This window comes from Euphorbia lathyris, chromosome 1 (genome assembly GCF_963576675.1).
Source record: "Euphorbia lathyris chromosome 1, ddEupLath1.1, whole genome shotgun sequence".
Taxonomy (NCBI): Eukaryota; Viridiplantae; Streptophyta; class Magnoliopsida; order Malpighiales; family Euphorbiaceae; genus Euphorbia; species Euphorbia lathyris.
In genome coordinates this window covers 37,392,474-37,418,483 of record NC_088910.1, presented here as the reverse complement: position 1 = coordinate 37,418,483, position 26,010 = coordinate 37,392,474, and the positions used below count along the sequence as shown (strand labels likewise).

The 26,010-nt window shown below is 34.3% G+C and overlaps 1 protein-coding gene and 1 long non-coding RNA gene across 7 annotated transcripts; both read right to left on the bottom strand.

Moving 5' to 3' along the window:
- Positions 1 to 4,498: 4,498 nt before the first annotated feature.
- On the bottom strand, positions 4,499 to 12,598 carry LOC136228250 (uncharacterized). 6 transcript variants are annotated; one of them, XR_010688629.1, is made up of 9 exons: positions 12,248 to 12,592; positions 8,554 to 8,665; positions 7,747 to 8,028; positions 7,553 to 7,667; positions 7,396 to 7,473; positions 7,254 to 7,310; positions 6,974 to 7,141; positions 6,268 to 6,579; positions 4,499 to 4,827 (listed from the first exon to the last, which is right to left on the bottom strand). XR_010688629.1 is itself a non-coding variant. In XM_066016931.1 (8 exons), exons 5-7 carry the CDS (start codon positions 7,447 to 7,449, stop codon positions 6,524 to 6,526), a joined length of 420 nt encoding a protein of 139 aa, XP_065873003.1. In that variant the 5' UTR covers positions 7,450 to 7,473; positions 7,553 to 7,667; positions 7,747 to 8,033; positions 8,554 to 8,665; positions 12,248 to 12,598; the 3' UTR covers positions 4,499 to 4,827; positions 6,268 to 6,523. The 6 variants fall into 6 exon arrangements, 4 of the variants coding, with proteins under 4 accessions (XP_065873003.1, XP_065873002.1, XP_065873004.1 ...); XR_010688623.1 differs by having other exon boundaries at positions 7,254 to 7,316; positions 12,248 to 12,590; XM_066016931.1 differs by having other exon boundaries at positions 7,254 to 7,473; positions 7,747 to 8,033; positions 12,248 to 12,598.
- Positions 12,599 to 15,408: 2,810 nt separating this feature from the next.
- LOC136230889 (uncharacterized) lies at positions 15,409 to 16,750 on the bottom strand. The gene is made up of 2 exons (XR_010689593.1): positions 16,632 to 16,750; positions 15,409 to 15,837 (listed from the first exon to the last, which is right to left on the bottom strand). It is a non-coding gene; the product is annotated as an uncharacterized lncRNA (long non-coding RNA).
- Between the last annotated feature and the right edge of the window lie 9,260 nt (positions 16,751 to 26,010).

The following is a 26,010-nucleotide window of genomic DNA, read 5'->3' as shown; positions in this document are numbered from 1 at the left end:
GTTTTCATGTTTTTTCTTCTTTATTTTTTCTTGTGTTTTAGTTTTCTACGTTCCACATTTTTCATGCTTTTTCATCTTTTGTTTTTCACATTTTTTATACGGTTATTATAATAACAGTTCTCCAATAATTTACTTTAGTTATAACTCCAAAAAGAATATTTTCTTAACAAATTAAATTTTATTATTATTATATTAATTTTTCACATGCCATTTATATTTTTTTATTAATCAAAATATATTTAAAATTAATTTTTATCATATTTAATTTAATTATAAGCATTTTATTTCATATTATAATGTCTACTTTTTTGATGAGGGCATCCTTTCCCTAAGTCCGAATCCGGAGCCGAGAGACGGAATGAGGGGGAGACCATCCGAAGAGGGCGAGAGCAAGGGCATTCAACATAGCACGCGGAGCGTGCCTCCAACTACGCGGAGCGTGGAGAGTCCCGCTTCCAGATGAAAGTCCAGTAGCCCATCCACGCGGGGCGCCCCACCATGTGCGCGGAGCGTGAAGCCAACCTCCAGAGCAAAGAATTGTTGAAACACCTTTCCACATGATTTTGATTTGACAAAATTATTTAAGTTATTCCCATGATTAAACAATTAAATTTAAGTACTTTGATTTAATTGTACTAATGAGTTTGTTCAATGTTGAGTAAGTTAAGTAACAAGAACATGAACTAAGAATCCATAAGAGAAAGACAAGACAAAGTCAGCAAAAGTAAGCCACACAACAGAAGCTGAGTAGAATGCAACTCAGTCTTGCGAAAGAAATGTTTTCTTCAGAAAAGCTTGAAGGCGAAGCCGCTGAGTCAAGCTGAGTAGTCGTCAGGTCAGCATCAATAATCCGTCAACTTGGAAGACAAGGTCTGGCAAATTTCTGAAACAAATCAGAAGCCTCGGTAATCTTTCTTGAAGACCTTTTCGAGGAGCATGGACCATTTGATAAATTACTAAAAGATAAACCTAGCACAAGAAGACAAACCTAGCGCAAGAAGACAAATCTGGCAACCCTGGCTCCTGGCGAAAAACAGAAGACAGGATTGGCCTGCAGCTGTGAAAGCTGACCAAGTGGTGACGAAAGGAGACCGTTTCCCCACAACGGCTATGTCGAAATTCAAATCATTGGCGCCCCAAAGATCACTATATACAGGCCAATTCATCACTTGGATCAAAAACAAGATACAGACAGAAAAAGCAAAATCTTCATTGAGTCAAAATCCGAAATAGAAGGTATCTGAAAAGAAAAAGCAAGCTCTTACACCAAACTTCAATCATTGTGTAAAAGTCTAGATTGATTCAGTCATCTAAAGTGTTCTTTGTTGTATTAAAGAACAATTACTTATCATTTGTAAAAGGCTGGAGAGAAAGCTGAGTACTCGGTTATAGTGCTCAGTGATAGAGAGAAGCTGAGTACTCGGTTATAGTATTCAGTGGTAGATAGGATTGAGTAGACGAATAGAGGACGGTACTCTTGCATACTCAGTTGCTATTGTAAAAATTTTGTGCTCTACCTTTAAAGAGCTCAGTAGAGGATTGAAAAAGCTCGGAAGGATTCCGGGGACTGGACGTAGGCGGAGAGGCCGAACCAGGATAAGTCTGCTGAGTAACTTCTCACCCTTTCTCTTGATATATATATATGTATATGTGTTGCTTGCTTAAAAGTACTCAGTAAATAATCTGTATAAGCTGACGCTGAGTAATCTGAGTGTTGAGTTGGAAACGAACTTAAGTGTTACTTCCCAACTCACAACTGAAACAGCTCTAGTCAGCATCTGATTACAACTGTCTCACACCACACTCATCCCTGCTGACCTAAAACTGAGTTAAAACATCAAACATTCAATTAAGTCAGCATTATTAAGAGAAAAAGTTATACTAGTTCCTACCCCCCCCCCCCTTGGAACTAATCCTATTACGTTACACAGGACCAACAAGTGGTATCAGAGCCTAACAGCTCACTATTCAAGATAAAACTATCTTGAGCCGATCCCTGTAATGGCTGAGAACAGCACTCGTTTCCTTCCAGGAAATCAAACAACCCAGATACTCCCTAAAGGATTATCTATTAGTCGGCCTCCTCTGTTCTTTGGATCTAATTATACATTTTGGAAGAACATAATGAAAAACTTCATTCAGGCAACAAATATGAGTGTGTGGCTAGCTATAGTCCAAGGCCCTTTTGTTCCCTATGAAATCATTGACGATGTAAAAACTGTCAAAAGTGAGGCTAAGTGGTTAGAAGATGACCTTAAGAAATTACAAAATAATGCTTCGGCTATCAATATGCTTCACTGTGCGTTAGATGCTGCAGAATACAATAAGATTTCAGGTTGTGAGTCAGCACAAGAAATCTGGAAGAAGCTGGAGGTTACCTATGAAGGAACCAGTAAGGTCAAGGAGTCCAAAGTGAATCAACATATGAGGCTGTACGAGCTGTTTGAGATGAATGATAATGAAGACATCTCTGAGTTGAATGCAAGATTCACTAACATAATCAATAAGCTTTATAGACTCAGCAAGAACTTCACCGAAGAAGAACAAGTGAAGAAGATTCTGAGAAGTCTCCCTAAAAGCTGGCAAGCAAAGAAAACAGCTATTGAAGAAGCTCAAGACCTGACCACATATAAATATGATGAACTCATTGGGTCTCTGCTGACCCACGAAATTTCAATGAAGAACTTTGAAGTGAAAGAAAAATCTGAAGACAAGAAGCAAAAATCTCTTGTCATGAAAGCTGACTCAACTGATGATGACTCATCAGATGATGAGGAAATGGCCATGTTCACCAGAAAGATGAAGAAGCTGTTTCGAAAGAACGACAAATACAGCAAAAGGTCATTCAAGAAAGGTGACAAGTATAAAGCTGAGTCTAGCGACAACAGACACAAGAAAGACAGCTCAAAGCCCGTTACTTGCTTTGAATGTCATCAAGCTGGGCACATCAAATCAAGTTGTCATACTCTGAAGAAGGAAAAAAGAAGCAGTAGAAAGGCAATGGTGGCAACTTGGAGCGATAGTGATGAGTCAACCTCGTCAGAAGTTGATGCCACTAGGTCAGCAAACATCTGTTTCATGGCTGACGAATCTGCTGACACCTGCCACTCTGAGCAAGCTGACCTCTCCGGTGAGTCTGACCATGAGGAACACTCAACCGAGGTAACATCTCTACCTTTGCTCAGAAATGAAATGATAAATGCCCTAAGTGATCTCTATACACTTATCAAAAAGTGTAACAAGAAAATAAGAGCACTCAGCAGGCGATGTGATGAGATTGAAGAGGTCAAACTCAGTGACCTTCGACATCTCCTCCAGGACAATACTAGGTAAGATGAAAATCTAAAAATCATGCATAGGTGTAGGTGCCGCAGCCTCGCCCGGAAGACCCGGGGGTGGACACCGTTGACGACAGATGTTGTGATTGGCGCCGAAAGCAACCAATCGCGGAATCAAGCTGCTCGGCAGGGCCTGAGCTCAGAGTATGGAAGAGTCGCCACCCATGAATGGAAAATGAACACCGATCCCTTGCGGGAGACCGGTGAGGGTTCGGGAAATTTGGGTACGAGCCGAGAAGGCTAGCTCCTTTCCGGAGAAAGGCTACTAGACACCCCGATATCGCCCGGTTCTGAACCACCGGCCTCCTACTTAGCATGTTAGGCGCTAACGGACTAATCGCATATTTCTTTAAGTTTAAAATTCATTTGAAACCTTTTCTTTCTCGTTTTGAAAACCGTTTTGAGCATATTATTGGAAGCCATTTTAGTAAAGAATCACCCATTTGCATAATTTGGAATATGTAGAAGAAAGAGGGAGATAGAAGAATTGATTAATTACAACATATAATATACTTTAAACTATACATTATGTCTAAACTAATATTCACTCCTAAAAAACGTGTTTATTTACATGGTTCGTGCCTTAATTGCCGTCGGAACGATTTAGGCACGTTTCAAAACCCCGATGATTTACTTGCTTTTCACAACAAATCATCACTTGTGCCACAGTTAGAATCGTGGCACAAGTGTAATATTTCTGTGGCTATACTATATAGCCACGAAAATTCTTTCGTGGCACAAGTAAGCGTGACTAGGTAGTTGCCACGGGAAAATAATGGTTGTGGCATAAATTGGTTTTTATGCCACGGGAAAATCTGTGGCTAATCGCAGTCCTTTGCCACGGATAGAATCGTGGCATGAGAAAATACCCGTGGCAAGACATAGTTGTCTATGGCAATGAACACCACTTAGCCACGCGAGTAACTGTGGCAAAAATAGAACTCGTGTGGCTAGAATCTTTGCTCAGCCACGAGTATAACTGTGGCAAACTTAATCAAAATTTATTAATTTGTTTTTAATTAATTTAGATTTCTTATTCTTATTATTATTATCAATCCTCATCATTATTATTATTATTATTATTATTGTTATTATTATTATATGAACTTTTGGATTGAAAGAAGCTACATTAAAATCAATAAGAAAAATAAAAATAGAAATAAGCAAAGTCCAAAATTTGAGCCATTAATGAAAAATAAATAACAATCATTCTGTCACCCAGTAAAGAAACTCCCAACAAGAAAAAATATCTCAATTAGAAAAACATATATATTACAAAAGCTCTAAGTCTAAATCAAAAGTATCTAACAAAAAAAAAGTATTCCGTATTGGTACCATACAAATAATAGTTCCAGAGAAAATGATGAGATTCAAAGCAAGCTTCAAAAGATTGGAGTTAAGCTTCCAAAATCAGAGTTAAGATGTTGACGAAACTAAGGCAACATTACCCCACTCATAGTTGTAGAGATAAAATGGTTCGCGTCACCAACTGTTACAAAATAAGTAATCAAAGTTAAGACTTACTAATACATTAATAACATGAACACAAAGGAACAATGAGAAAGACTATCACATAAGCATCGAGTAAAATGAGCAATCAAAGTTAAGACAATGCTTATGCATTAATAACATGAACACAAAATCAATCAATAAGGAGAAAGACTCACATAAGCATTAGATAAAATCAACAATCAAAGTTAGATGCAACAATGTTAATTTTGCATGTGTTTTCCTTATTTGTTTTCCTCGTGATACTTCCATTAGAAACTTACTCCTCTTTTTTCTTCTTCCTTTTATACAGAGTTGGAAGACCTTTATTTTTTATATAATTTTGGTATTTAAAATCTGAGTTGCAAAACGAGCAGGGAAACTTTAAGTCAAACCAACAGAGGACACAAGTATAGCCAAGTTAGTATATGCTATTATAATTTAAATAACTAAAATTGTTCAACTTAACTTTGTAGGAATTTTTGTTGATAAGGTGGTATTTAGTGCTGCTTAAGTTAGAATTTTGTAAATTATAATGCCAACTTGTAGTTTACTTCATAAATAATAAGGCATAAGGTATCAAAATGATCTCGAGATTTCTAGCGAAGTATAAATTTAGGTTTAACGTAAAAATACCACCATTTTAGCCTCAACGTTTGTGAAATTATACCAATTTAGCCATGTGTAACAAAACTTAGGGCTAAATTGGTACCATTTCATAAAAGTTAAAGCTAAAATGGTTCTATTTTGTCTGTTTGGGTTAAATTGATAATTTCTGAACAACCTTAAGACCATTTTAATATCTTATCCCTAAATAACAATATAACATACATATATCCTTCAATTGCACAATACATCTCCTATATCCTTTTGCTATAATTAGTCATATTTGATGGTTAAACCACACATTCCTCAAACCTTTATTATTAAACTGACATAGCATTTACGATTAAATGGTTTGAGAACTACATTCAGTACTTACTATTCATTTCTTTTCCTTATAAGCACATATATAGAGCACCAATACTGTGAGCTTTATAGTCATTTATTATCTCTTGCCAATTCCTATCTATTCCACCAAATTCAACATATATTTTTTTCTCCTAAATTTTCATTTCCTTAATTCTAGTCTCATCACTCATTATCTCCCCCTTATTTTTTTTTGTAAGTGAGCTAATTTGGAAAAAAGATGCAGCAATATATTTAACATGTGGCACCAAATGACCAAACAATTACTCCATATTTTACCATCCTTGTATTGACTTCAATTTTAAAGCTACTAATTAGTATCTTCTAATGTATACCATATATCCTCTACATGTTGATTAATCTATAAAACATAATTATAACTACCAACTCCAATATGTAAAGCATATCTAGTAAACAATGAGACATATTTAGACATAAAATTATATGCATTTACGAATAAAAGTATACTTACTTTAAGATGAAGAATCATCACTCTTTGAATCATTGTTGTTAGAAGAATACAACCCAACAACTTGTAGTATTTGGTTGAGCTTTTCCTCCCAAATCTGATTGTTTTCGGCAATTTTTCGATCTACCTCATTCCTAGTTTCTTTGACTTCATTCTTCGCGTACTCTGCATCTTTTCTAGCTTCTTCAGCTTCTTTTCTAGCATCCTCGGCCTCTTTTCTAGCATTTTCACCAACCTTCATAGCCACCCAAGTTCTCTCTCATTGAAAACCTCCACTAATTTGTGTGTCTACCACCCCATCGACGCCTAACGGAACTTACCAAAATTTATAGACCTTTGATTCAGTTTCAAATGATGACAAATGATTTCAATTTTGCTTATTTTATAGAACATAAGTAGGTGTTTATAATAAACATATTGCATAATCGAGAGCTTAACTCTGTTACGCACAGAGAAACCAATATACATCAATCTAAGTTAAGCAGAGTTACATGCAATATTAAAGAGTATAGATTTGTCAGAAAACCCAAATTAAAAAAAATAGTTCCATATGTTTTGTTAAATTTTCTTAAAACCCAAACATCCTACATTTGGTTATGAGTTCATAAGACTAGACCAGAAAACCTAAATTGGCAAAACGATCTTGCCATATATTATTGATTTAATTTCAAATTCAGTAATCCTCAATAGGGAAATATTAAGTTCATACCAGGAATATTAAGTTCCCTTTCCCTATTCACAAGGTCTATATTGCTCATTGATTCACCATCAACATCATGAGGAGAAGCATCTTCAAGTCCATGTTCTTTTCCAATTTGTCCATCCTGATCAGAGCTTATCTCCATATTTTCTTGAAATATTGTATCTTCTTGATTATCTACATTGAAAAAATGGAAAAGAAAATGTTTGAAATAACTTTTGAACTTCTTACAGAAATAATATTTTCATTTAATGAAAAAGCATAATAAGATTTTGAACAAGTCTTATACCTTTTTCTATTTTAGCATTTTCATGATTCCCACTAAATTGATTCTCATCTAGATCTTCTGTACCTACATTAGAAAAAGGGAAAAGTAAATATTGTACATATATCACATGGCCATATGGGTATTGTATGACTGTAGTTCTCACATGACCATATGGGTATTGTATGAAAATAGTTCTCTTCATTGTCTTGCTCTTCATATGTTTATCGTTGGTTACTAAAGGCTGCATTCAAAAATAGCTTTTACTTGTATCCCAATAGTATATAGAATTGAATTCGGTTAAAAAAGAAAAAAAAAATTACCTTTTTGTACCATATTCGATTCTTTATTTCCCACTACTGCTTCTTGTTTTTTCTTATTCATTTTAAGATGTCTGGCTAGTGACATTAGTGGAATGAAATTGCCTTTTGTCTTGGCCTGAAGCAGATTTCGAAACATATAATAAGAATACGTGGAATTCATATAAAACTTATCAATTACTATTTTGTGTAAATACCTTTTTTGAAAATGCAAGTTGGGCTTCCTTCTCACATTCATCTTCCACGAGATCATCATCATCAGGAACATACTCATCATCTTCCTTAGTAGCTTTTATCCGTCCTTCCTTTTCTTCTCCTTAGTACTTTCCACTAAACTTGTCAAAGAGGAAGCAAAACGTTTTATGCCCAAGGACTTCAAAATATTCTTGTTGGCTTCAATCGACATAAGCCTCTTTTGTTCATAAGAATTAAGTGGCTGCTTTGAATTTGTCTTTCCTACATCTGTAATCATTTTTAACCTATTCTAAAATAGGAGTTGTTAGAAAAATTATAATCACTTATTAATTCCATGGGTAATATTTGCAAATTTAAAAAAGGTACAAATAAGATCAATGGTAAAATTACAGATACTAAACATTAGTTACTCATGAAAATAAAAACTAACAATATCATATTACTATCCATTTCTACAAATTTAAGAATCAAACCTAAGATCATTCGAGATCAATATCAGTATCACTGTCCTGGACACTATCATTATCACTTAATTTAGACAAGTCAATAGTAGTGAGAAGAGAGAGTTTCTAGCAACTATATTTAATTTAGAGAAGTTATCGATACACAACACAAAATAGCATGCTAACACTCATTTAATCGATAAACTAAAAAACAATAACATATTCCTACTAGAAAGTGAGGAGAGATAGTTTCTGAGTTGTTTTTGAGTTGTTTTTTTTCATAAATGTTCTAGCTTGAACAGAAACAGAATTATGCAGTTTGGAAAGCAAAAAAAAACTACATAATAAATATGTATGCATATATACCTGTAATGGATAGTGCCTTGTCAAATGGTAAAGGTAACAACAACGATGCAAATGGAAGCGCCAGCTACGGAGAGGGCAGCGGCTATGCAACTCAAGCTTAGACAGACCCAACCTGGTCGAACAAGGCGCAAAGAATGAATTTAGTGATGACAAGTATAATCACTAATACCATTCAGAAATATGTTGAAAATGTACACAAAAATGATATTCTAAGCCTAGTTATATGTCTACTTAATAGTTAAGTGTGTCAATAAACTTTCCTACATCTACAAGCATTTCCAAGATTTAGTAACTAGTCCAAGTGCAAATTGAAATACAAGAATATAGGTAGTTACTTTCATAGATAACAAAGTAAAAAGTTCAATTTTCCTCTTCTTCAAAGAACTTACTAATTGAATGGAATAATAAATAAAAAGTGAAGTTAATCAAATGGTATTGTCTTTCAAATCATGAGTTGGCTTGTTTAATCAAATGATTATTCATTTTAATCATTATATGTTGATAATTTATTTTTCTAGTGACTACCGCAACAGGCCATTCTTTTTTTATATATAATTTAGCTTTGCAAGTCACAATTAAATTTTGTTTGCTTCTATACTTTTATTTAGGCTAAATAATAAATATATTCATGGATAAAATTGTCATGAAGTGAGAGATGAACTATAAACTATTAAGTGTAAATGTGTAAGTCATCAGAGAAGAGAGATTGAGCATAAAACCCTTCTATTTAAATAGCAGCTCAAGTAGAGCAAAACTTCCTATTCTGAGGGTGTGAAGGCCGCTTAAGCTGTGTTATTTACTTATTTAATTCCTTGACTTTCTACCGCTTAAGCCACAATATTTACTTATTTAATTCCTTGACTTGATAGATAAATTGAGAATGAAGACCTCACTCCATACTGAGATTGGGGTGGCAATGGAGCGGTGATTCCTCGAAACCCATGGGGATCCCAACCCATGGGGGCGGGGAATCACCGAAATGTTTGGAGGTTAGGGTGGGTGACATTTTATCCCCAAAACCTAAACGTGGACGAGTGGGAATTACTATCTCCGAACACGGATCCTCGAACAGTCCCGAAAATATTTCCGTACAGATCCTCGAAAAATCCTCACAGACATTCCCAAATTTATATAAATATTAAAATATGGTATATGTATCTATATATATATATATATATATATATATATATATTAAAAAGTATATATCAATACTTATTTGTAATTAAGTTTTGTTGTTGTTTTTCAAGTTACAGATTGAATAATTATTAAAAAAAAGTTACATATTGAATAATCATAAAAAAAAAACAAAGTTACAGATTAAATAATGAAATACCACATTACACTAATGAGTATCGAATTTAAAGTCATAATCACATAACTAGTTGAGAAGCTTCTATTTAACTAATATGTAGAGCAAAAGGTAGACTTAATTGGTTGATATATATACACATAGATACATATAAGAAAAACAAACATGGTGATTAACTATAAAAGGCCCACTCATCGTGAAAAAGTATGAGAGTATAAAACAAGGTGTCTGTTCATGATTGAGCTTATAGGCATAGGCATAAGCTTTTCTCAGAGTTACTGAGTTGGTTGGACTAAAAAAGATCTGATTGAGGGTCAATGTAAATTCTCCACGTTAGGACTGGCTTAAATTTCTTATTATTTGGCTATGAGCTCAATCATGAAAATTAGGTAGATGCAATTGGAAAAAATCATGTGATGCAAACCATGCTAACTGAGAAATAGTGTAATTAAGATAAGATAAAAATAGACTAGAGGAGACTGGCCAAAAGTATCAGTTCAATCTGGCATGTCATCCTTGGTAAGGGTGTACACTAGCAATGAAACAGTAGTTGCATTTACATCACAATATAGATGCGAAATGATCTTCAAAAGAAGTTCTATCCAAAGTAAGCAGAATACTTGCAGCGAGCAAGTTTGGGATAATGAATTGGTCTTAGCATGTTAGCACTTTCCTGCCCTGCTATTATATGTTTTCCTGTCTCCCTTACTCGGTAGTTCAGTCAGGTTATCTGGGCTCCTAAATTCAGACTTCTCACTGGTAGAGGTAGGAGATAGGGTTAAGGTTTGAGTGTGCTAGTGCCTATTTCAACTTCTTAATAGCTAATGGAGCGAGGCGAATGATAGTTACGAAGGAATTAAGAATGCTATCTAAAGCACTAGGGAGCGTCTTTCTTAGCCCTATTCTCTCTTACCAAGTTGCTAGATCTTCTATTTATTCCATTAACCATCAAGCTAGGAATAATGCTCTCTCTTGTGTTGACAATGAACCCGACATTCTTTAGACCAAACGACATCACCTAACAGAACATGCCCTCCTATCTGATATGGTGATAAAGGCCGTTTTCTCTCCGTCTTCCTCGACCATCTTGATCTGGTTATATTTATAGAAAAAACATCCATAAAGGACAACATCCCATGTCCACTACACTATGAGTGATGCTTTTAGTATGCTTTTTTCAATCAAACGTTTCGCAGGTGGCGAAAGTTTGATACTTATAGCTTTCAAAGAAGAGCAATTTTCCCTAAGCTAAAGACTTCTCCAAGACAACATCTCATTCCTTCTTTCATGTAAAGGTCAGTCAATCTTATGAAGGAGCCCTGCCCCGCGTGTCGGCTAATCGGTTTTCATTTTTATAGTATAGAAAGATCAGCAATTAAGCTGGTAAGTTGACTGGACTAATTGGATTAGCGGACTGAACACCTATTTAGCCCATATCCTGAAAGGGCTTAAGAGGAATATCGGCCTTAGGAAAGCCCCTAACAACGACTCAATATGTTGAAATAAAAAAATCAAGAACTCAATATACCAAAGATTTGGATTGACGGTCAAAATGATGCTTGTAGTCGGCAAACAAGATCAATTTAACCCAAATCAAAATTAAGATATCATTTGTTTTGGCTAATTTGTCGAATATTGCAGTTTCAGGTTTGATCTGATACCTAAACTTCAATTTAGGTTAAAATTTATCATATCTAACAACTTCAACGGTTATTTTAAGCATTAATTTCCAAACATTTCATGAACCATGGCTAAACTATGCAACTTTTCTAGTAATTTTCATAGCAGAAAATCAATAAATATTTGTACTTTGTTTTGTTATCTTGTCTACTTGAATATTCCAAAAGCTCAAAATCATGGACTGGTATTCTATCGAGACATTCATTACATCTCTACAAAAAGGTAAATTAAGACACCAAGAAATATTTTAAGCCCCCTAATCATTCTTAAAAACATATTCAAAATAGATTCCATGAGAAATCTTCGATGCAGACACAACTTCAACAATTCCAACGTGAAGCTTTAAGCACATATTCTATAGACAAATGGTCCTTAAGTCATTCCATTCACCAGAACCTCAAATAGTATCTGTTGTCAAATAATTGAATTCTGGAACTGCATTTTTTCAAATCCTAATTTATTACATGGCCAAATTTGAACTATAAGAAATTTTTCTTCAAGCAGAGAAAACCTAATTCAACATGATAACTAATCAATTGAATTCAAAATTAAACAAATTGCCAAAATAAAGGAAAATCATAATACAAACAAAATTCAACTCATGAGAATTTAACCTAGCTAGTTGTCATAGACGATTGAAGTTAAATTAGAGAATTCAATTAATCTATGGATTTTGAAAGAGTGCAGATGTGAAAGAAGACAAACCTAATCTTCTGACCACAAGCAACAGAGAGAACGAAGATAGAGAAATCGATTCAACTGAGCGATGGCTATTTGCTGGCTGGATTGATAAGAGACATGGCGGTGATCTCCTTGCTGAACAGTGAAAGAGAAACTTAGGGGAGAGAGAGAGAGAGGGGATGGAGTTGAAAGGACTTTGAGCAAGTGTATAATCGTGCTGCTTCTTTTCTTTCTTCAGTAACCGCGAAAATAAATTTGTTCTCCCGCCACAAAAACAAGATAAAAAAATAAACATTTAATATATTAGAAAAATGATCAAAAAAAAAATATATATTAGAATAAGTAATTTATTTGCCACGAAATAAAATACTGGTGGCATATTTAATTTTATGCCACGAGTAAATATTTACCGTGGCATAAGTGTATGTTTGCCACAGAAAAAATTGGCCCGTGGCATAAATATATGATGTGATAATAAGTGTATGGTGGAATCTATTTTTCCCGTGGCAAAATGGAATTATGCCACGAATTTTGAATTCTCATGGCATGATTCGTGGCACAAGTGGTGATTTGTTGTAGCGTTGGAACGACTCGAATGCATGAAAACGTGAAAAATGCACATTCAACCGAAAACGTGATTAAGCATACAAGTCCATTTATTTTTGTACAAAAACCGTTTAAACGCAAAACGATTCAAAACTCTATTATTTACAAGAAAACGATTTTAATTACAAGGTTCGCTTAATCCGCCTTTGGAACGGATCAAGGTTTTAAAACATGATACTTTTAGAAATTGTTTGAAATAGAAAATGAAATTAAAACATTTTATTTACCTTTTTGAAAGCATTTGAATCTTGAATTAAGAAATCAAATTAAACCCTCTCTTTTACAATCTAACCCCTTCTTTGAAATTAATTAACTAAAAACATGTTTACTTTTCCAATGTACAACACCCCAAAAAAACCACTCCTAATATAGTTAGATACATATACATATATCCAAATGACAAAAGAAAATGAGTAAATATACATATAGTAAAAAAAAATTATAACTATAGATTGATAAAGAAAATAGAGTAAATTAATCAAATGGTGAAAACACACAAAGTAAGACTTACTTTGTCAAAAATAAAATAAGCATAGCCTTTATCATACTATAGATATATATGTATAAATAAGAGTAAAAATATGGCTATGTATATTGTACTTTAATCCAAATAAGAATATGTGAAAATACTAAGTAATATTAATAAGTAGAAAAACTAATATTTGACCCCAAAACACCCAAAATGGTATTTGTACATAAAGTGTACCAAAAATAACCAACTAAACACATAAACCAAAAATACTAATACCAAAAAATAACTAACTAATTTACCCAAGTAAAATAAAGAATCTATTAATAATAAGATGTCCGCTATGGTTACTTTGTTTTTTACAAAGTACCGTTAACGGTACTTTGTAAAAAACAAAGTAACTATAGCGGGCACCTAATAACAAATAAAGTGAATTAGATGTATAGCAAAGTGAAAGAATTAAAAATTAAAATGAAAATGGAAAATGGAAATTGTTTCAAAAAAAAAATGAAAATGGAAATAATATATGTATATTTATACCACTGTAATAAAATAAGGGTAAATAATTTATTAGTCCCCTAGTTTTTACCTAACACACTGTTTAATCCTCCTATTTTGAAAAACACATTTTAAGGTCCCTATCTTTTACCAATATTAACTCTGTGGTCCTTTTATCTACTTTTTTAGATTTTTAACCGAACATATCTTAGCTTTTAGGACAACCACAGTACAATACAAGTTGACCATGTTACTCTGTTATTGCATATATGTCTATTTATGCTAAAATATAGCGGTTACTAGTCTAAAAAAACTAGACAAAAGGACCAACGGGTTAATATTGGCAAAAGGTAGGGACCTTATAATGTATTTTTCAAAATAGGGGGACTAAACAGTGTGTTAGGTAAAAACTAGGGGACTAATAAATTATTTACCCATAAAATAATAAGGAGAGTAAAGGGAATAGGTTAATAACTAGCAGTGGAAGGTTTTTTTTACAATTTTTTTTATAATTTATTATTATTATTAATTTCTTTTGGGACAGGAATTATAATTTTTTGCCAATTCAAAAGAAATCAAGGAGAATGCAATCAAGGAGAATGCTTGTGGGATCTGTACATGAAAAATTGAGAGAGAGCAAAATAAATGAATTACATCGTTTTCATTTTTTTTTTATTTCATTAAAATTATCCGAATGAAGACATGCGATAGCATTTTGAGTTTAAAACTGAAACTTAATTATAAAAAAAGCAAATATTTTAGAACAGATATTATAATATATTGATGAGTATGCTAACTATTTAGGCTCTCTACGTGCTTCCTCCAAATCAATAATTACAAAAACTAAGCAACAATCATTGGAAAAGAAGGATTTTTTAATATTGATTCAAGATGCAACATCTATCTAACATTCATTGGAAAAGAAGGATTTCATATGATCTTGATTCGTTTTATGATCTTGATTCGTTCTATGATCTTGATTTCCTTTTATCATATAGTTATATTCAAGGTGTAAACTTAAATCAATCTCATGTTTCAAATTGCTGAATTATACATAATTATCCCATGTTTCTCTAATTTTTATTTCTTATTAAATTTAACTTCACATCTTTTAAACCAACACCAGCAATGCTTAGATCCCATAGACTTGTACTAAAATTCTAGTAGAACAAATGAAAACTTACAGCAAAGAAGATTTATATATCGTAAATTGGAATTCAAATCCTTCAATAAGAAACTAAACAGGTAATAGAAAAACAAAACCGCATATCAAACAGCGAAAAAAGAACATACATAAGTTAAAAATAACTGGAATTGAAAAAGCAAAGAAAGAGTTATTTCCATTTTGTATAAGACTTCATCCCTAGTTTGAGCAGTTCCAACCTATAAGAAGAACCAAATGAGCAAGAGAAAAGAAATGACTTAAAAGAAATCAAAGAGGCGTACTATTACAAATTTAGTTAATTGAACAAAAGAACAGAAACATGAAAAAAATATGTGCAAAAAAAAAAAGATAACGATGCTGGTTCAGAGCCTTTGAACATAAGAACATGTTCTTAGAGAAAATAAAAATCCTTAATCAGTTCACTGTAAGAAGTAAAAGAAACCCAGATGAAATCAAATGCAATTTTGACATACCAGCATAGATTACAAAATTTATCAGAAGCGTCTAACTCAAATTGCACCTTTCCTCGATCCATACCAATAACAATATATTACAATGCAAACAATGAAAAAGAGGATAAGAAAACCAAAACAAAACAGAAACTAAAATTTTAATAGTAATGGTGTTACTCCATCAGATTCCCTTCCTGAGAATCTGAGGCTAGGATCTGACACATTTTTGAAAATTTCTACTTCGGCTGCGGCTTCTTCCTGTACCGGATTCCTCTCCTTTGGAGCCTCAATCTCAAAATCTGATAAATTCGTTCCTCTATCCACGAAATCCTCTGCCTCTAGCTTCTACGATCTAAATCTCATCGGAATATCAGACCTTTAGAAAATGAAACGTTAAAAGCAAGGAGAGATCACAAAGTTTGATCTGAATGAGAAAGGGAAAAGAATGATGAATGAGAATGGAAATCGTAACACAGCATAAGAAAAGAAGAAATATAAGAAGAAAGAGGGGACGGTTAGAACGTGAAAACAGGGGAGCAGTTTTTATCAAAATAAAAAAGAATGAGCAGTTACGTAGAGTGGGGGAGTTAATGGTAGAGGGAGAGATATGAGAAATTGACAGAGAAAAATAACCTAGAAGCAAGAAAAAGAGATTAATTGATAGCATGACACGTCAGCCACATATAATCTGAAAGACTGACACATCATTATTTTTTTCTATCGATTTAGTATATATATAGATGAAAATTAGTAAGTCAAAATAAATGCAACCCGCTTCAGAAAATTATTAAAAATTACAGCAGATTTAGTGACGGCAAAATCCGTCACTAAACTACTGTTTGTGACAGAAATCTTTAAAATATCACAATCAATCCCCCAGTTTTCCAGATTTAATCACAAATGGTAGATCTACTATATACTATCGTTTTAACCCCAAACTACCCAAATCGAGTCATAGTTTGTAATGGGGAATTCCAAAAACAACATTTTATCAAAAATAACGGTTCAAACGTTTATAAATACACGGATCTACGACGTTCAAATCCCGAACTACCCTAAATCGGGTCACGGTTCGTATTGGGATTTTAAAACGAAGTTTTTATTTCAAAATCAAAACCAAATACTTATTGAAATAGTAAACAAAAATGGAATAAATAAATTCGAATGATAAACAAAATAAACAAAGAATTAAACGGGTCTAGTTCCTCAGACTGTTACCTCTTGATTGGTAACGGATTCCAAATCAGTCGATTGATCGTGTTTTAAAGTCGTTTTTTTTTTTTTGTTTTGGCAAATTCGGGTCTCGCCAAAATTTTTCAGAGGTTCGGGTCTAATTTCTCCTCCCCTTTTTGTCTTGGACTCCATCCTATTTATAGGCATATGGAGTCCCAAGCTTAATTTATTTTTGGCTCCAAGCCAACTTGGAGCCAAAGGTAAGCTAGATGAGCTTAGGAAATTTCATGGAAATTTCCTACTTATTATTATTATTATTATTATTATTATTATTATTATTATTATTATTATTATTATTATTATTATTTATTTATTTATTTATTTATTTAATTTTTTTTAATAACTAAGAATGCACTTGGCATTCGGCCAAGTGCAGCAAAATGCACTTGGCCGAATGCCAAGTGCAGGGGGCTGGGCCTAGGTGGCCCAGCCCCGTCACGGGCCGTCCAACGGCCCGTGACGTAAATAACGGCTCCCGACGGGACCGCGTTTAAATATATACTAAAAAATAAAAATATTTATCTAAACAAAATACATCTAGAATTAACCGAAATCTAAAAATGATTTTTATCAAAAATGATTTTTGTCAAAACCGATTTTATAGAATTAGCTTTTATAAAATCGATCTTTTTACAAAACTATTTTTTATTGTTCGAATTTTAAAACAAAACCCCTATCGACCCGAGATTTTATTAATAATGAAACACCCCGAACTCGGCGAGACGATTTAAGATTTCATTCGCGGAACCGATTCGCCCGTCATCTCGATTCGATTTTCGAATTCGATCAAACCGGTCTCCACGGTTCCTTTGAACAACGTTTTTTATTTATTATTTTTATTGACTCATCATTTATTTTAATCGACTGATTTGGATCCCTTTTTATAATTTTTCTTCATCGGTCCTCCGACCCCGGTGTCTACAATAGGTTTATCTCTGAAGTCCAATCAGATTCTAAGAAGCTTAGAAAGGACATCACATCCATACAGAACCAGCTGAGTTCATCGGCTAAGAAAAGGTTCTATTCAAAGACTGAGTATTCGGGTACTAGTCAGCAAAGACGGTACACTCAGTAGAACAGTCAGTGTGACTGTTGTGGAATGAAAGGACACACTATAAAGGTGTGTTGGTATGCTCAGCACCATCGTGCTGACAAAAAATGGAAATACCCCCAAAGGGAAGTTTATTGTGACTTTTGTGGAAAAGATGGCCACACTATAAATGTATATCGTCACAAAATTAAGTATGATGCATCACCTGCTAACCCTAACAAACGAGGACCCAATAAGACTTGGGCACCTAAAGATAACTAGTTGTATTCCAGGTAAGCCTGAGGTGAGCTGAGAAGTCAAAGTTGTGGTACATTGACAGCGCATGCTCAAGGCATATGACTGGTGTTGAAACTCAGTTCATCACACTTGTGCATAAACGAGGAGAAAATGTAAGTTTTGGAGACAACAAAAAGGGTAAGATAGTAGGATCAGGTACTGTTGGTGGTAATCCTACTATTGAGTCAGTCTCCCTAGTCAGGGGTCTTAAATATAACCTACTGAGTGTAGCTCGGCTGTGTGACAGCGGTAGAAAGGTTGTGTTTAATGCCACTGAGTGTAAAATACTCGAGGGAAAAACAAATGAGTTGATTTTAACTGCCTCTCGTGTTGACAACGTTTTCATGCTGAATCTAGAAAAGAAGTTTTCAAAGAATATATGTTTAGTGTTAAAGGAAGATAATTCCTGGCTATGGCATAGGAGACTTGGTCATGTAAGCATGGACCTCCTAGCCAAATTAGCAAGAAAGCAACTAGTTGAGGTATTGCCCAAACTCAGGTTTGAAAAGGATCAATTATGCAATGCTTGTCAGCAAGGAAAACAAACTAAGAAATCTTTTCAAATTAAAAATGTAGTCTCAACTAAGCGCCCATTAGAGTTACTACACTTGGATCTTTTCGGACCAGTCCAGCCGCTGAACTTGGATGGTAAGAGATTTTCCTTGGTCATTGTAGATGACTTTTCTCGGTACACTTGGGTCATCCTGCTGAGTAGCAAGGATGAAGCTTTTGAGATGTTCTCAACATTGGTAAGAAAACTTGAAAATGATAAAGACCTAAAGTTAGCTCACATCCGAAGTGATAATGGCGGAGAATTCAAAAATCAACATTTTGATGAATTCTGTGAAGTCATCGGTATTGACCACAATTTTTCTGCTCCTAGAACTCCTCAACAAAATGGGGTAGTTGAGAGGAATAACAGAACCTTAGTTGAAATAGCTAGGACAATGCCGAGTGAGAATAGGCTTCCAAAGTATTTCTGGGGTGAAGCTGCCAACACAACTTGTTATATACTCAATAGGGCTTTAGTCAGACCTATACTTAAGAAAACCCCTTATGAACTTTGGAAATGACGAAAACCCAACATTAGATATTTTCGTGCCTTTGGTTGCAAATGTTTTATTCTGAATACTAAAGACAACCTTGCTAAGTTTGATTCAAAAGCTGATGAAGCTATCTTCTTAGGGTACTCAACGAACAACAAAGCATATATGGTGTTTAATAAACGAACTCAGGTTCTAGAAGAGTCTGTACATATTGAGTTCGATGAAACTGACCCTGCAGGGAAGATAAGTCAGCCTGCTGAAGATGACCCATGCTCAGCTTCCGCTGACCAAAATGGAGCCGCTGAGTCTCTACCTCAAGGGCTGACCAAAGGTAAAAATGAGCCTCAAATTATCTTTGCTGACCAACATAATCCTACAGAGATTGTTGAAACATCTATCCCTGAAGACACTACACTACCAAAGGAGATCAAGGTTCCAAGAGGACACTCCGAAAGTAGCATTCTTGATGCCGCTGAGAACACCCTGATGACTAGAAATCAACTCAGGAGATATCTCAGCAACGTAGCCTTCGTGTCAGTTCTTGAACCAAGAAACTTCTTAGAAGCTGAGAACGATGAATTTTGGATAAATGCGATGCAAGAGGAGCTCGATCAATTCAGAAGAAATGAAGTATGGGATTTAGTGCCTAAACCAAAGAATCAAAAGACCATAGGAACAAAATGGGTATTTCGTAACAAGCTAGATGAACAAGGAAATGTAGTCAGAAATAAGGCCAGACTTGTAGCTCAAGGTTACAGTCAGCAGGAAGGTATTGACTATGGTGAGACCTTTGCACCCGTAGCTAGATTAGAAGCTATAAGAATATTGTGTGCATATGCTAGCTTTATGAATTTTAAATTGTTCCAAATGGATGTTAAAAGTGCATTTCTTAATGGAGTTATAAATGAAGAGGTTTATGTTAGTCAGCCTCCAGGGTTTGAGGATCCAAAGTTCCCAAACCATGTTTATAAACTCAAAAAGGCTTTGTATGGCCTGAAGCAAGCACCACGTGCTTGGTATGAAAGGCTGACCAGTTTTCTGCTGACTGAAACTATGTCAGAGGAAAAGCTGACACAACCTTATTCATTAAGAAAAAGGGTAAAGATACCCTATTGGCACAGATATATGTTGATGATATTATCTTTGGTGCTACTAATGAGTCTATGTGCAAGGAATTTAGCAAGCAGATGCAAACTGAGTTTGAGATGTCAATGATGGGAGAACTCAACTTCTTCCTTGGACTTCAAATCAAACAAGGCAAGAATGGCATCTTCATTAGCCAGACTAAGTATACCAAGGAGATATTGAAGAAATTTGATATGGAGAATTGTAAGCCAATATCCACCCCAATGGGTACTGACACGGTGCTTTGTGCTGACGAAAAAGGTAAGTCAGTAGACAGCAAATTATATCGAGGTATGATTGGCTCTCTACTCTATCTAACGGCAAGTAGGCCAGATATTCAGTATTCAGTATGTTACTGTGCAAGATATCAAGCTGACCCTAAAGAATCTCATTACATAGCTGTAAAAAGAATCCTTAAATATCTGCAAAGCTCAGTGAATGCAGGTTTATGGTATCCCAACACGAACGATTTTACACTCGTTGGATACACTGACGCTGACTATGGACGAGACAAGCTTGAGCGAAAAAGTACTTCAAGAGGATGTCATTTCCTTTGAAGCTATCTAGTGTCTTGGTTTAGTAAGAAGCAGTCGTCAGTTGCCCTGTCAACAACTGAAGCTGAGTACATTGCTGCTGGAAGCTGTGTTGCACAAGTCCTATGGATCAAGCAACAGCTGGATGATTATGGGGTTCAAACAAAAACAATTGAAGTCAAATGTGACAACAAAAGTGCCATTGACTTATCAAAGAATTCAATCCAACACAGCAGGATGAAGCATGTCAACATAAGGCATCACTTCATCAGAGATCATGTACTCAAAGGCGAGATCAAGCTGACCTATGTTCCAACAAATGAACAGCTTGCAGATATCTTCACGAAGCCATTGGCTCGCGAGCAGTTCAGTATACTAAGGGAAGCTATCAGCATGTCTAATCCTCTTCAATAAATTTCTGAGTGAAATGAAGGTTGAGTGATTATATTATGTCGAGTGATTATTACATGTTGAGTAACTGTCATATGCTGAGTAGATATGAATGCTATGAAATCACTATTTGCTAAGTTGTTATACATGTTGAGTGATTGCTAATGCCGAGTTACTACACATGTCGAGAACCCCTTCTACGCTAAGCTATGCACTCAGAACTTCAAGCGTTTAGTATCTTAGATGCTGAATGGAACAACTTGCACAATTAATGCTTGCACGCGTATTTAAGTAGCTACCTAGGATGACGTAAGCGTAATGATTAGAAAACCAAGCTCCGAATATATCATTAATGTCAGAATTAAATGTCGTTGATTGATTCAAAAACGAACCGCCATTCTAACCTATCAGATCAACACGCTCCGACTATAAATAGTGGACGATTTCCCACTAATCCTTCTTTACGCTTGAAACATTTCGCACTAGATCTCTCTTTCTCAAACTCCTAAATCTCTGCATTCCTCAAGAACACCATGTCAAACGATTCCCAGAACATCTTCGGTGAGCAATATGACGACAACCGCTCCGACATTAATCCTCCTTCTCCAGCTGAGCAGGAGTATCAAGGAACATCTTCCTCCGAACAACAAACTCATGGTCAGCTTGACCAACCTATGGACGAGGTCAGCATCCTCGGTGAGAACCCCCAAACTGACCAAACAACTCCTTCGAAGAAAAAGAAGAAGGAAAAGAAAAACAAGAAACCCAGGGAAAGGAAGTTCTTTCCCATTTTCAGCAGTATCAAAAACTTAAACGTCTATTGTCACGTCCGTGTCTAAATTTCTAGAATTTATATCTTGATATTAGTATATATTATAATTATTGGGTATATGATATTAATTTGGTGCTATAGAAAAAGTTTGGAGTTAATTTGATGGTTTTATATGTAAATTAAAAGTTTAGGGTAATTTTTAAAAGATTATATAAAGATGGAGAATCAAAGGGGATCTTTGTCAGATTTGGGATATAAATCCCCAAATCCAACACCTGTATGCGGGTCATCATCTTTCTTTTCCTTTTTTCTTTTCTTTCTTCTGCTTCTTCATCTTCTTCATCGTTCCTGAACCGTTTTTCCACCGTTTCTTTGATTTACGGAGATTCGACCGTCCGAATCACTCGAAATTGGAACCATAGCATCCTTATGTATAGATCTAAGTCCTAACCGAAGAGTTTTTGAGTTTCGGCAGTGTTTGGAGGGAAACGTCTTAGACAAAATTTAGAGGAGAATCGATCGGGTGTATTTTCTTCAATTAGTAGCCAAGGTAAGTAACTATCAACTATATTTTGAGTTTTATGTATATAGATATATATAATCAAAGAATTTTCAGAAAGTGATATTTTAAGGTTATGCAGGAATTTTATAAAATTGGGGTTTTTCACGATTTTGCTTTTTATTGTGAAAGTATGGTTCAAATGAAGTTATTGACTATGTTTCTATGTGAATTTCAGATTTTACTTGATTATGTTGATTTAAGGCTTGATTTGGTTGATTTACATATATACATATATGTTTTTGGTTTCAATGTATATATATAGTGAATAAAAATGAATTTGATGATTTCTTACGAATTGTTTTTGGATTGAGAAATCTGTTGCGGTTATTGTTGTTATTATTTTGGATTGAAGTCCAAATATGATTTTTATGAGTTGTGATGTTTTGAAAGATAAAATGGTTTTGTCCATCTAGGATTGTCCGGGGTAAGAGTTGTATTTGTAAGACCATACCTAATGGCGGTATAGCCAGAGTGCACGGCTGGTAGTCCTAACTGTTAGGCAAGGAACGAGATATAAATGAGATATCTCGATATTGTTATGATTGATGTTATGATCTACACAGGTGGAATTCGAGGATGGATACACATACACAAATTTTATCTTATAAACATAAGCTTTATAAACATAAGCTTTGAGTATATTTTATAAGGTTTTGATGACTATCTTATAAACTTAAGTTTTGAGTATATTTTATAAAGTTTTGATTAAATCCCTTTACAAATGTATATATGTAGCTATGTTAAGTAAAGTTGGTTTTTATGGCTGATGGTTTCTTATTGAGATTTCTGTCTCACGTTTTTAAATGTTTTAATGTTTTTAGGTGAGAAAGTACAAGGTATAGAGAAGGTTACCGACCGTTTAGGCGAGGTTTGGAAGTTGGCTGCTTATCGTTAGAATTATGGTTCGAACTTTGATATTTCAATTGGAATATAATGGAGTTGGTAAATATATGTTGAGGTCCTCGAATGATTAATGTAGTAGGAATATGAATTATTTTAGAATATATATTGAAGAGGAAGGCCAAAATAAATAAATAAATATGATATTATGATATTTGGATCAATTGGAGACTCTTAACTATTGATTATGATCTTTTTATTTCACGTCCGATGCCGATTGAGGTCGTCTAGGGTCGGGTGTGACATCTATCATTCCCGATGGTTTTCCAAGAGCTTCATCGAAATTGGATTTCAAAAAATGGATGGACCATGTTCTTCTCTCTCCGTAGCACAACCTACCCACAAGTAGTAAAGTATCATTTACCTTGCTGCATCCGTAAAATTTTGCAGCTCCGTTTGAAGTGCAATTTCTAATAATGCTTTATTTACTAACTATTATTGAAGATGATTGTAGAAGTAAATAAAATAGAGTATGGGTGGGTAGTGTGGATGTTTAAGTCTTTGAATGCTATTATAGTAGAATTTCGTTAATTATGAAAACTAGAACTTATTCTTTTAGGCTTCTTAAAAAGATGATTTATACTTTGAACATACAAAATATCTTATTAATCATTTGAATTTTCTTAAAACAATATGATTTACTTTCTAAATGTACTTGGCAAGATAATAATGAATTTGGATAAATTGAAATTCAATCGTTGTAAGTAAGTCTATGGATAAATATATCACTTTTTAAACAAATTAAAATGATGAATAAATCATTTTAAGTAAATTCTAAATTCAAAGTGTTAGTTAATTTTTTAAACCAAATTGAAGAACTTGTAATATAATAAGCTTTATTTTTAATGGAACACAGACATAGAGTCATTTGTAAAATATGTAATGAATCAAGCATTTTTAATTGAAATATCATGATCATATTTATTTATTTTAAAGAAATTTGATGATGATAATTGAAATTCAATATGCATGAGTATAAATAGTGGATTAAATTGTAAAAATATAGGAAGATAGAAACAGAAAAATGAAAAGGATGGGAGGTGCTTTTTGGCGTAATCATTACTATCTTTTTATCTTCAATAGAATTTAATTTTTTGTAGTTGGGAAACATCACTCTCTTTGTTTGTCGTGTAACACAAACTTAACTGCAGCCCCACTTTCACATCTCCTCACTCCCCTTCTACGTGTCACTCTCCTATTTACCCTCTCTATTCTTCGGTTAATCCAACATATGAATATGTAAATCTACAATATATATATATGTATTTGTTTATATTTAATACTGGCATATAGTGAATTGATTTTATTGGTTTCGAGTTATAAAATGTGTGTTAAATTTAATTAGAAATAAAACGATTTGACGAATGATTCAATGATTGAAAAATAAAAATCTTTTTAGATTTTTAGTTTCACTATAACTTACTAGTTCAGTTAATGACATTATAAAAAAAAAAAAAAAAAGACTAAATCAACACAAGGATTTAGAATTTTTCCTTTTGATTTTTTTCCATCAATGGTTGGGACGATGTTAGATTCTTTCTAGACATCCCAACTAGGTTGGCACTCCTAGAATCTGAAACAACAAAACCCAAATATATTAAAAGAAAACAAAAAGATTCAGATACAAGGAGAGAAAAGCAAAAAACAAAAAATCAAAAATAACATAAGTGAACAACATTGCAAAGGTCATCAAAAATAAAAGGCAAGCAGAAGTAGGGGGCAGATGGCCACCATGTCAGGTCGTTTGAGAAGACTCCAAAGCATGCGAGCGAGTCAACCGCACGGTTACCCTCCCGATATATGTGCGTGATCTTGACTTCCATAGAGGCGCATAGAGCCCAGGGAACTTTGTCCGATTGCTGCTGAAGGAGTTGCAGCACCATTGCAGAGTCAGACTCTATCCACAGGCGATGCCAATTTTTCTTCCAGGCGAGCTCCACCGCGAAGATGACAGCCCGTATTTCTGCAAAATGCGCAAAAGTTGAAGGGGTGGGGAACGCAAAGCATCCTCAAGCGAAACCTCTTCCAGTTCTGAAGATGCCGCCAGCATCTGCGGCACCTGGCGAGCCGATTACCAATCCATCAGTGTTTACTTTAGTCCAACCCGGCGGAGGGTATATCCAGCGAAACTGTAAGAAGTCAAGGGCCGGCGGAGAATTTTTTCCTTTTGATTGATTTTATAAATATTGTTTTGATTACAAATGCTGAAATCGGAAAACAAAGCAATAATTACAATTGAAAATACTATGTCAATTTCGTGGAGAAATTACGTTTAAGAAAAGCAATTAGTCGCAATTTAATTGAATAATGATGAAATTATTAACAAAGCTGCAATTGAAAACAATAAATTTGAAGTTGGGAATGAATTGATTACTTGTCAATGTCTGGAGCTGAAATTAATCTCGTATTTGTGTATGGCAACTGATGTGCTTAATCAAACGGGGGATTAAATGAATATAGACCGAAGGCTAGAGAAGTATTTAAGTGAAGCAAATGTGTTTTGAAAACTTATAATTTATGTTGAAAGAAGCTTGCAATTTTTGAAAAAGATGACAATGATGGATAGATAGAAACTTAATTTCAAACAAATTGGAGGCTTGGGGAATGAAAATAAAGGGTTAAAGATGAAGACTAAGCTTCAAAACAAAGCTTGATTGCTTGGAACAAATGAATTTCGGAAGAACAATTTCAAAAACTTGGACTAAATTA

What these genes read in the sequence shown, in the direction of transcription:
- LOC136228250 (XM_066016928.1), bottom strand. Translation starts at nt 7,479, where the DNA reads ATGCAGCCTTTAGTAACCAACGATAAACATATGAAGAGCAAGACAATG. An exon ending in AAATGCTAAAATAGAAAAAG is followed by an intron (nt 7,142 to 7,253) that starts GTATAAGACTTG and finishes TTTTCAATGTAG; the next exon opens with ATAATCAAGAAGATACAATA. An exon ending in AAGGGAACTTAATATTCCTG is followed by an intron (nt 6,580 to 6,973) that starts GTATGAACTTAA and finishes AATTTTGGTAAG; the next exon opens with TTCCGTTAGGCGTCGATGGG.